The sequence below is a fragment of the Salmo salar genome, chromosome ssa04 (genome assembly GCF_905237065.1).
Source record: "Salmo salar chromosome ssa04, Ssal_v3.1, whole genome shotgun sequence".
NCBI classification, from domain to species: Eukaryota; Metazoa; Chordata; class Actinopteri; order Salmoniformes; family Salmonidae; genus Salmo; species Salmo salar.
In genome coordinates, this window is record NC_059445.1 from 74,665,735 (window position 1) to 74,678,561 (window position 12,827).

At 41.5% G+C, this 12,827-nt stretch overlaps 1 protein-coding gene across 5 annotated transcripts in view; it reads right to left on the reverse strand.

Moving 5' to 3' along the window:
• Positions 1-12,245, reverse strand: part of LOC106603825 (rap guanine nucleotide exchange factor 6) — a 197,170-nt gene extending 184,925 nt beyond the window's left edge. For all 5 annotated transcript variants that reach the window (XM_045717340.1, XM_014198000.2, XM_045717338.1 and 2 more), the window contains exon 1: positions 11,446-12,245. Coding sequence is in view for 3 of the 5 variants with exons in the window: in XM_045717338.1 (XP_045573294.1) it covers positions 11,446-11,520 (75 nt within the window). In the remaining 2 variants the exon portion in view is untranslated. The remainder of the gene's footprint in view (positions 1-11,445) is intronic.
• Between the last annotated feature and the right edge of the window lie 582 nt (positions 12,246-12,827).

Sequence of the window (12,827 nt, forward strand, 5' to 3'; positions counted from 1 at the left end):
ATGCTTCACGGTGGGAACCACGTGGAGATCATCCGTTCACCTACTCTGCATTTCACAAAGACACGGTGGTTGGAACCAAAAATCACAAATTTGGAATCAACAGACCAAAAGACAGATTTCCACCGGTCTAATGTCCATTGCTTGTGTTTCTTGGCCCAAGCAAGTCTCTTATTATTATTGGTGTCCTTTAGTTGTGGTTTCTTTGCAGCAATTCGACCATGAAGGCCTGATTCACACGCTCCTCTAAACAATTGATGTGTCTGTTACTTGAACTATGTGAAGCATTTATTTGGGCTGCCATTTATGAGGCTGGAAAACTCTAATGAACTTATCCTCTGCAGCAGAGGTAACTCTGGGTCTTCCATTCCTGTGGCAGTCCTCAAGAGAGCCAGTTCCATCACTGCGCTTGATGGTTTTTGAGACTGCACTTTAAGAAACTTTCCTAGTTCTTGTAATGTTCCGTATTGAGTGACCTTCATGTCTTAAAGTAATGACGGACCGTCGTTTCTCTTTGCTTATTTGAGCTGCTCTAGCCATAATATGGACTTGGTCTTTTACAAAATAGGACCATCTTCTGTATACCACGCCTACCTTGTCACAACGCAACTGATTGGCTCAAACGCATTAAGTAGGAAATAAATTCCACAAATGAACTTAAGGCACACCTGTTAATTGAAATGCATTCCAGGTGACTACCTCATGAAGCTGGTTGAGACAATGCCAAGAGTGTGCAAAGCTGTCATCAAGGCAAAGGGTGGCTACTTTGAAGAATCTCAAATATTGAATATATTTTGGATTTGTTTAACACTTTTTTGGTTACTACATGATTCCATGTGTTATTTCATAGTTTTGATGTCTTTGGCGTACTTTATCTTGCATGCCCAACTAGGAGAGGAGAGGTAGGCTACTGAAGATGAAGCAGCGAATTCTGAGTGTGTGAATAATGCGACAATGAAGTGCTTCTAATGCTAACGCATAACAAAGCAGAAAGATGACCATTTCCAAATAACCTGTGGGAAAACAAAAATATTTTAATCCCAAAGTTGTCTGATCTGACCACCCGCTCCCGACCGCAGCATTAAAAATGCTGACTGCGCCACAATGATCTGTCGGGACCCGCAGGTGAATGCAGCCCTCTACTTCACACCATATTAGCTTGTCTTGTACCAATACAAATAAGCTTTAGAAGCAGCAGCAGCTGATAGACCAGAGAGTTTGACGTCATTGAGATCCTGTGGATGAGACGTAGTGGTCTAGTTGATGGTGTAAGTTTATTTGGAACCTATAGGCTATAACGTTTGAACCTGCGGCCAGCTGCATAGGTCTACCACTGCACAATCAGTGACTTGACTCACTGGCTTCAATTTCAAGCGCATGCTCTCTTTCTAAACTGACCCTCTAATTAGTTTGCTTGATCTGAACCATGGGGATTTTATTAGCCTACAAGGAGTGCTTTCAGGGTCCCAGGTCACAAGCAGGCTGTGTTTACTCACAGAGTCCCTCCAGAGACCATACAAGAACATATACAGGCCTCGACATTAACTCGTGTACGCTTGCTCAGGGCAAGTAAAACAAACTGTTTGAGCCAAGTGTCTTCCAGATGCGATATTTTGCTCACTGTCCTCCCAATCTCTGCACAGCGCATCGGGGTATAATTATTGTAGGCCTGCTTTGACAGGCACGAGAAGTCTTTCAAATCATGCAGTCAGTCACAAGATGCATTTTTTGAGATCAAAGCGAGCAGCATTTGCACATTTGTTGATAATAATTGCTAGCGAGATATTTGCCCAGTTACAGCTCATTTTTGGACAGCAAAGAAAATTATATAAAAAGTAATGGTGTGTGCATCACCTGAGTGTGCCAGTGGTCTGTTGCCAGAGGCGAGCGAGCGAACAATTAGCACAGTTGGTAAAATAATGATAGTCTGTTGTATAACTAGACAGCCAATTTAAAACATAGTGTAGTTTGGCTGGTTAACTATGAGCATGCATTAATGTCATGTCTGACGTCCTAAAAAAATAAAAACATCCACCGGCACTCGTATATAACCGAAAATGGCCAACACAGTTGATACGGGTGCATAGTTGAAGAAACCAATGCTGCATACTGTTGTAAAACGCTCTCTCAAGCTCTCAAAATTGGCTAGTGTTCTCCTATATTCAATACTGGCCATGTAATTCTGACAAAGTTACAAAATACTATTTGAATAGCCTTATTGACAAGTAACTCCGATGCTGTCAAGATCTCCCCTGAACACTGAAGATTCTAACCTTACAAATACAGTGCATTCGTAAAGTATTCAGACCGCTTGACTTTTTACACATTTTGTTAAATATTTTTTTGTTCCCCTCAATCTACACACAATACCGCATAATGACAAAGCAAAAACAGGTTTAGAAATGTTGCTAATTTATAAAAAATAAAAACTGAAATATAACATTTACATAAGTACATATGTATTCAGATCCTTTACTCAGTACAGCGATTACAGCCTCAAGTCTTAGGTATGACGCTTCAAGCTTGGCACACCTGTATTCAGGGAGTTTCTCCCATTCTTCTCTGCAGATTCTCTCAAGCTCTGACAGGTTGGATGGGGAGCGTCGCTGCACAGCTATTTTCAGATCTCTCCAAAGTGGAGGTCAACCGACTGACTTTTCAACTCTGACACCGATACAGATTATAGGAGGACCAAAAAAAGACGATACCGATTAAATCGGCAGATTTTTATATATGTAATAATGACAATTACAGCAATACTGAATTAACAATGAACACTTATTTTAACTTAATATAATACATAAAATAAATAAATTCTCAAAGTGCAATATGTGCCATGTAAAAAAGCTAACGTTTAAGTTCCTTGCTCAAAACATCAGAACATATGAAAACTGGTGTTTCCTTTTAACATGAGTCTTCAATATTCCCAGTTAACCTGTTGGGTCTAGGGGGCAGCATTTGCACGTCTGGATAAAAAAAATGTACCCGATTTAATCTGGTTACTAATCCTACCCAGTAACTAGAATATGCATATACTTATTATATATGGATAGAAAACACTCTAAAGTTTCCAAAACTGTTTGAATGGTGTCTGTGAGTATAACAGAACTCATTTGGCAGGCAAAACCCTGAGACATTTTCTGACAGGAAGTGGATACCTGATGTGTTGTATTGACTTTAAACCTCTCCCATTGAAAAACACAGGGGTTTAGGAATATTTTGGCACTTCCTATTGCTTCCACTAGATGTCACCAGCCTTTACAAAGTGTTTTGAGTCTTCTGGAGGGAGATCTGACCGAACAAGAGCCATGGAACGGTGATGTCCCATTAGACACCTGGCGCGCTACTTCATGTTGGGTACCCTCGTTCCAATACGTTATAAAAGGCTATGCATTCGTCCACCTTGAATATTATTCATGTTCTGGTTAAAAAGGCCCTAATGATTTATGCTATACAACGTTTGACATGTTTGAACGAACGGAAATATATTTTTTCCCCTCGTTCATGACGAGAAGTCCGGCTGGCTTACATCATGTGCTAACGAGACGGAGATTTTTGGACATAAATGATGAGCTTTTTTGAACAAAACTACATTCGTTATGGACCTGTGATACCTGGAAGTGACATCTGATGAAGAGAATCAAAGGTAATGGATTATTTACATAGTATTTTCGATTTTAGATCTCCCCAACATGACGTCTAGTCTGTATCGCAACGCGTATTTTTCTGGGCACAGTGCTCAGATTATTGCAAAGTGTGATTTCCCAGTAAGGTTATTTTTAAATCTGGCAAGTTGATTGCGTTCAAAAGATGTAAATCTATAATTCTTTAAATGACAATATAATATTTTACCAATGTTTTCTAATTTTAATTATTTAATTTGTGACGCTGACTTGACTGCCGTTATTGGAGGGAAACGATTTCCTCAACATCAATGCCATAGTAAAACGCTGTTTTTGTATATAAATATGAACTTGATAGAACTAAAAATGCATGCATTGTCTAACATAATGTCCTAGGAGTGTCATCTGATGGAGATTGTAAAAGGTTAGTGTATCATTTTAGCTGGTTTTATGGTTTTGGTGACCCTGTCTTTGACTTGACAAAACATTACACACAACTCTTGTAAATGTACTGTCCTAACATACTCTAAATTTATGCTTTCGCCGTAAAACCTTTTTGAAATCGTAAAACGTGGTTAGATTAAGGAGATGTTTATCTTTCAAATGGTGTAACATAGTTGTATTTTTGAAAAATTTGAATTTTGACATTTATTTGGATTCAAATTTGCCGCTCTTGAAATGCACCTGCTGTTGATGGAGTGCACCACAGGTGGCACGCTAGCGTCCCACCTAGCCCCAAGAGGTTAAGAAGTTTTAGCTTGTAGTTATTATAGGAAATATGACAACTATTTCTCTCTGTACCATTTGTATTTCATATACCTTTGACTATTGGATGTTCTAATAGGCACTTCAGTATTGCCAGCCTAATCTCAGGAGTTGATAGGTTAGAAGTCATAAACAACGCTATGAATCAAGCATTGCTAAGAGCTGCTGGCAAACGCAGAAAAGTGCTGTTTGAATGAATGCTTACGAGCCTGCTGCTGCCTACCACTGCTCAGTCAGACTGCTCTATCAAATATCAAGTCATAATTATAATATAATAAACACAGAAATATGAGCCTATGGTCAAATCCGGAAACTATCATTTAATTATCACAAAACGTTTATTCTTTCAGTGAAATACGGAACCATTCCGTATTTTATCTAACGGGTGGCATCCCTAAGTCTAAATATTCCTGTTACATTGCAAAAGCTTCAATGTTATGTCATAATTATGTAAAATTCTAGCAAATTAATTACAGTCTTTGTTAGGAAGAAATGGTCTTCACACAGTACGCAAAGAGCCAGGCGGCCCAAACTGCTGCATATACCCTGACTCTGTTGCACAGAAGGCAATAGAAGTGACACAATTTCCTTAGTTAATATTGCCTGCTAACATGCATTTCTTTTAACTAAATATGCAGGTTTAAAAAAAGATATACTTTGTGTATTGATTTGAAGAAAGACATTGATGTTTATGGTTAGGCACATTTGTGCGACGATTGTGCCTTTTTCACGAATGTTCTTTTGTTAAATCATCACCCGTTTGGCGAAGTAGGCTGTGATTCTATGATAAATTAACAGGCACCCCATTGATTATATGCAATGCAGGACAAGCTAGTTAACCTAGTAATATCATCAACCATGTGTAGTTAACTAGTGATTATGTTAAGATTGATTGTTTTTCATAAGTTAAGTTTAATGCTAGCTAGCAACTTACCTTGGCTCCTTTTGATGCTGCACTCGCGTAACAGGTGGTCAGCCTGCCACGCAGGCTCCTTGTGGATTGCAATGTAATCGGCCATAATCGGTGTCCAAAAAGGCAGATTACCGATTGTTATAAAAACTTAAATCGGCATGGCCGATTTCAATCGATCGACCTCTACTCCAGAGATGTTCGGTCTGGTTCAAGTCTGGGCTCTGGCTGGGCCACTCGAGTACATTCAGAGACTTGTCTCGAAGCCACTCCTGCGTTGTCTTGGCTGTGTGCTTAGGGTTAGGTGCTTGTTGTCCTGTTGGAAGGTGAACCTTCAATACATCCAACGTATGCACCCCTTCTGAAAAAACCTACACTCGATCCCTCCGATGTCAACAACTACAGACCAGTATCCCTTCTTTCTTTTCTCTCCAAAACTCTTGAACGTGCCGTCCTTGGCCAGCTCTCTTGCTATCTCTCTCAGAATGACCTTCTTGATCCTAATCAGTCAGGTTTCGAGACTGGGCATTCAACTGAGACTGCTCTTCTCTGTGTCACGGAGGCTCTCCGCACTGCTAAAGCTAACTCTCTCTCCTCTGCTCTCATCCTTCTAGACCTATCTGCTGCCTTTGATACTGTGAACCATCAGATCCTCCTCTCCACCCTCTCCGAGCTGGGCATCTCCGGCGCGGCCCACGCTTGGATTGCGTCCTACCTGACAGGTCGCTCCTACCAGGTGGCGTGGCGAGAATCTGTCTCCGCACCACGTGCTCTCACCACTGGTGTCCCCCAGGGCTCTGTTCTAGGCCCTCTCCTATTCTCGCTATACACCAAGTCACTTGGCTCTGTCATATCCTCACATGGTCTCTCCTATCATTGCTATGCAGACGACACACAATTAATCTTCTCCTTTCCCCCTTCTGACAACCAGGTGGCGAATCGCATCTCTGCATGTCTGGCAGACATATCAGTGTGGATGACGGATCACCACCTCAAGCTGAACCTCGGCAAGACGGAGCTGCTCTTCCTCCCGGGGAAGGACTGCCCGTTCCATGATCTCGCCATCACGGTTGACAACTCCCTTGTGTCCTCCTCCCAGAGTGCTAAGAGCCTCGGCGTGACCCTGGACAACACCCTGTCGTTCTCCACTAACATCAAGGCGGTGACCCGATCCTGTAGGTTCATGCTCTACAACATTCGCAGAGTACGACCCTGCCTCACACAGGAAGCGGTGCAGGTCCTAATCCAGGCACTTGTCATCTCCCGTCTGGATTACTGCAACTCACTGTTGGTTGGGCTCCCTGCCTGTGCCATTAAACCCCTACAACTCATCCAGAACGCCGCAGCCCGTCTGGTGTTCAACCTTCCCAAGTTCTCTCACGTCACCCCGTTCCTCCGCTCTCTCCACTGGCTTCCAGTTGAAGCTCGCATCCGCTACAAGACCATGGTGCTTGCCTACGGAGCCGTGAGGGGAACGGCACCTCCGTACCTTCAGGCTCTGATCAGGCCCTACACCCAAACAAGGGCACTGCGTTCATCCACCTCTGGCCTGCTCGCCTCCCTACCTCTGAGGAAGCACAGTTCCCGCTCAGCCCAGTCAAAACTGTTCGCTGCTCTGGCACCCCAATGGTGGAACAAGCTCCCTCACGACGCCAGGACAGCGGAGTCAATCACCACCTTCCGGAGACACCTGAAACCCCACCTCTTTAAGGAATACCTGGGATAGGATAAAGTAATCCCTCTAACCCCCCCCTTAAAAGATATAGATGCACTATTGTAAAGTGGTTGTTCCACTGGATATTATAAGGTGAATGCACCAATTTGTAAGTCGCTCTGGATAAGAGCGTCTGCTAAATGACTTAAATGTCAAATGTAAATGTATGCACCACACAGAACGCACTACAACAGACTCTTCAACGCAATGCTTCAAGGCAAACCCATCGTTCCATTGGAAAATGAATGTACTTCTGGTGTACCAAAACGCAATGACGCTGTCAGTGTGATCGAAGTGTATGAGTATTTGTTGACAAGATGAGTGGCATTTTGCAAATCAATGACATCAGAGATAACATATAAGACTATCATTAGGCTACTCTTGTCATTCAGTTGGTTAAGCTAACAGTCCAAGTACTGGATATGAGCCTAGTTTTATGAAGTAGGTGTATGTTCCAAACTCACACCTTCTGCGCTCTCGTTCTCACAGGAAGCTGTGACCTATATGTTCCACCTCAACTAGTCAATGGATGAGTGAAATACGTCACACCAAACGCATCAACTTCACATTGCGAATGAGAGGCCTGTTTTATTGCTGAAAGATTATGGGTTAGTACTGTTAAATATGCAGTCCTCTGATTTTTTTTCCTCCATATGAATTGTCAAGGCAAGTTGTCTCAGATGTCAAAGCCTCATTCCAAAGCAGCTTTAGCCAGAACCATACAATGAGACACACCCCTTAGCAATGCTGCTGACAACTTGCTGGGCCTATTATGGTGAAGAGGGAAGAAATGTTATCCTAAAATGAACAAATAACTAATTAAATTGGTGCACAGACATGATAAACCGGGTGATAAGTCTCTTTTTCTTGTTTCTACAACAGAATCACACATCAGTGCTTTTCTGTGTGTTAGAATCCAGAGACCTTACGGTTAGCCTCTCATGGTGGCATTAAAAAAAAAGGTGTCCAATAGGACTCCCTACCCTTAGGCATGGATACACACAATCTCCTCAACAACAACACATGGTGATTAAACTAAAGGGAAACCAGAAGGACAAACAGTTCTTATCTTTTACACCATTTTTTTGTGTTTTTTTTATTTTTTTATCTGTCTTTGGGGAACCCAGGGAGATCCAGCTCAAACGGAGACGCTTCCAATTCCCAAAGTAAAACGTCCACCACGCTCATGTCTATAAAATAAACCAAAGTGATATGAGCTTCATCATCCAGTGCCTGTTGCTAGGAGAACTTTGAAAAGATGGTGTCGACTGCAATAAAAATGTCTGATATCCATGCTATACTCAATAGCAGCATAGTACATCATGCACTTCTACTGGCACAGCGGATAGAGGGGGATGATTAACTGTAAACTCAGGACATCATGTGTCCCCCAAATGGCACCCTATTTCCTACATAGTGGACTACTTTGACCAGGGGCCATAGAGCAATATGTAGGGGAAAGGGCACCATTTGACCAGGGGCCATAGAGCATTATGTAAAGGAAAGGGCACCATTTGGGACACCGCCCATACCTGCAGCCTAAACATCACACACAAAGCCCAGGCTTCCCTGTGGCTCAGTTGGTAGAGCATGGTGTTTGCAACGCCAGCATGGTGTGTGCAATGCCAGGGGGGCCAGTACACAAAAAATACCAAAAAAATGCATGAAATGAAATGTATGAAATTCACTACTGTAAGTCGCTTTGGATAACTTCTATGGGCTAGGTGGGACGCCAACTTCAGAGTGTTTTCTATCCAAATATACTAATAATATGCATATCCTGTTATGGCTAGGGGGCAATATTTACACGGCCGGATAAAAAACGTACCCGATTTAATCTGGTTATTACTACTGCCCAGAAACTAGAATATGCATATAATTATTGGCTTTGGATAGAAAACACCCTAAAATTTCTAAAACTGTTTGAATGGTGTCTGTGAGTATAACAGAACTCATATGGCAGGCAAAAACCTGAGAAGATTCTGTACAGGAAGTGCCCTCTGACCATTCCTTGGGCTTCTTGACTCTCTTTATTGAAAACGTAGGATCTTTGCTGTAACGTGACACTTCCTACGGCTCCCATAGGCTCTCAGAACCCGGGAAAAAGCTGAATGATGTCGAGGCAGCCCCTGGCTGAAAAACATTAGCACCTTTGGTAAGTGGTCTATCAGAGGACAATGAGACTGAGGTGCGTGCACAAGGCGACCCCATGTTTTTATTTTCGCTCTCTTTGAACGAAAACACGGTTTCCCGGTCGGAATATTATCACTTTTTTACAAGAAAAATGGCATAAAAATTGATTTTAAACAGCGGTTGACATGCTTCGAAGTACGGTAATGGAATATTTAGAAATGTTTTGTCACGAAACGCGTCGGGCGCGTCACCCTTCTTTACCCTTTCGGATAGTGTCTTGAACGCACGAACAAAACAGAGGATATTTGAACATAACTATGGATTATTTTGAACCAAACCAACATTTGTTATTGAAGTAGAAGTCCTGGGAGTGCATTCTGATGAAGAACAGCAAAGGTAATAACATTTTTCTTATAGTAAATCTGACTTTGGTGAGGGCTAAACTTGGTGGGTGTCTAAATTGCTAGCCCTGTGATGCCGGGCTATCTACTCAGAATATTGCAAAATGTGCTTTTACCGAAAAGCTATTTTAAAATCGGACATAGCGAGTGCATAAAGGAGTTCTGTATCTATAATTCTTCAAATAATTGTTATGTTTTTTGTGAACGTTTATCGTGAGTAATTTAGTAAATTCACCGGAAGTTTGCGGGGGGTATGCTAGTTCTGAACGTCACATGCTAATGTAAAAAGCTGGTTTTTGATATAAATATTAACTTGATTGAACAAAACATGCATGTATTGTATAACATAATGTCCTAGGGTTGTCATCTGATGAAGATCATCAAAGGTTAGTGCTGCATTTAGCTGTGGTTTTGTTTTTTGTGACATTATATGCTAGCTTGAAAAATGGGTGTCTGATTATTTCTGGCTGGGTACTCTGCTGACATAATCTAATGTTTTGCTTTCGTTGTAAAGCCTTTTTGAAATCGGACAGTGTGGTTAGATTAACGAGAGTCTTGTCTTTAAAATGGTGTAAAATAGTCATACGTTTGAGAAATTGAAGTAATAGCATTTCTAAGGTATTTGAATATCGCGCCACGGGATTACACTGGCTGTTGCGTAGGTGGGACGAAATCCAGAGAGGATATTCTAGTTTCTGAGCCAGAGTAGTAACCTGTTTAAATTGGGTACGTTTTTCATCCGGCCGTGAAAATACTGCCCCCTAGCCCAGACAGGATAAGAGTGTCTGCTAAATGACTAAAATGTAAATGTAAATGTAAACATCTGACAGCAAAGCATGCAATGCCTCTCTCGGCCTACAAGGTAACCAGTACCAAACAGCAACACATTTTCATTCATATCACTAACAGGACATCGAACTTACCCTCCTCAATAGTAATTTTTAACCACTGTTTGTTTATGTTTGAGGACCAAAACATGGTTGTTAGAGAGTTTGTTGTCACTTTGTATTATATACACTCACTTTCTGAAAAAGTGCAAAGAGGGGCTCCTGAGTTGTGCAGTGGTCTAAGCGCTAGAGGAGTCACTACAGACACCCTGGTGAGATTCCAGCCTGTATCACAACCTGCCATGATTGGGAGTCCCATAGGGCGGCCCACAATTTGCCCAACGTCGTCCGGGTTTTAGGCTTTTGAACTGGGATGTGGGTGGTATTTAACCGATTGTACCGATTGAAAAATGCTTGCAATTCAATATGGTCTACAACTAAACACAGACTCCTTAGGGAGATAGTATAGGAAAAGCAGTGCCAACACAGCTGGGACTCCACAGTTTTAATGGGCTGAGGTTTGGATTTACAAAGAACCGTGACAAACTGCATTCTCACAAAACTCCTAACAGTAATCAAACTGACAGTCAGAGGGATTCTATTGAATATAGTCGACCGGAGCCTGGCCTTATAATATAATAGGACAACAATTGCATAATCATTTATTATTTCAAGATGCAGCTTTTCAGAAAACTAAGGGAGACCATAACGTTAATGAACGATCTTCGTGACGTCATTTAAATATAATCGACAACTCACTCAGGCTGTAACGTTAGTTAGCATGCTCGCTCTCATGTTGTTGGATAGCCAACTAGCTTAGTAACTTCAGTACACACACACACACACACACAAATAAAATACCAGCTAGATGGTTCATTCTTACTTTCCTGGTAACAAAACCAACTCAGTGACTGGCTGGATGAATGGTTAAAACATTGCTCCTCATCAACTCGTGCGTTAGCATGCTAGCTAGCTAAATTACTCCAGTTAGCTAACGGCAGTAAGCTACTTTAGCTTTCCGACTTGAGAAATTCAAACCAAGAACACACAGCTTAGCTATATTCAGCTTGCTTACCTCTGCTGTCCGTAGTGATGGAGGTTTCTTTAAAGCTTGTTTGAAAGAATTTTCCATTGATCCAGTCATTGTCATAACTTCACACAATAATCAAATCCTCAAGAGATCCCAGTCTCACTTTTTAAGGCCGATACCGCTAAACTTCCATCCCGTCGCTCTTTTCCTCGCCCGAGCATGGAGTGAAAATGCCTTGTAAAATTTAACACAAAACTAACCTCTAGAACGCAACTGGTGCGCATAAAATGTACTAAAAGTAAATAATACAAAAATTATTTGCATCTTTAGCATCCAGTTGGAAAGTTGCCTCCTGATCATCAGTTCTTCATTTGGGACTGACTTCTGTCTCGACGCCGGAGTGGAATCTGTGATCCCTCTGTTCATTGACAGCTCAAGAACGCAGCCGCAGGAGGTGGCTATCGTTAAAAAAACAGTAATAACGTTTCATTATTCAACAAAACGTACTACAAAAGGAAGTGAATATTACCAATGGTGAAACAATAGATAATGCGCTCGCAAGCTCTTCACTTCTTCAGCTTAGTTTGAGAACATACTTGTCTGTCTGTGGGATAGCTACTAACGTTTCCTCACAGTTCTCAAAAGCAAATCTCATCAGCTGATAAACCTTCGGCCTTTAAGTGTTTTTCAGAACCACCAACTCTCTGTCCTTGTTGCAAAATCAAGCCAACTGTCTGCTATACTGTAACAAATGACACTACACGTGTTAAGCTCCTGCATACATAAAATATTAGTCTATCAGCTTTAGGTAGCTGGGTGTCGGTTTTTGTTATACATAAAAAAAAGTAAATTCTTGTTGCGCTCGGTCGTCACTAGTAACCACAGCCACAAAGTCATGAACTATACAATTTAGCTTCTTAAAATGTGATTTTAAACATGACCTTAACCACATTACTAACCTTGTGCCTAACCTTATTAAATTAAGACCCAAAACCAAATTGATGTTTTCATGGATTTATACCATAATGAAGTTTGACTTTGTGGCTGTGGTAACTAGTGGAAAACGTTCCGCTCCCTCCCTGATTCATGTCCTGAATATCGCGAGAAAAACATGTGACTTTCCATCGCAGCCGGCCGTGACCGGGAGACCCATGGGGCTACCAATTGGATACCACGAAAAACGGGTAAAAGTAAATTAAATACATTTAAACATATCAAAATATATTTAATATTTGAGATTCTTCAAAGTAGCCACCCTTTGCCTTGATGATAGTGCCCCTGTGACAATTTTGGACACCCTTGTGGCCCCCCTAAATGTGGAGTATGAAATAATTTTTACAAAACTAATATTTGATATCAATCTTTTTTTACATCTGTTATTAATGTAACTGGCCCCTCTAACAGTACAACTGGCCCCAGCTTGGCCC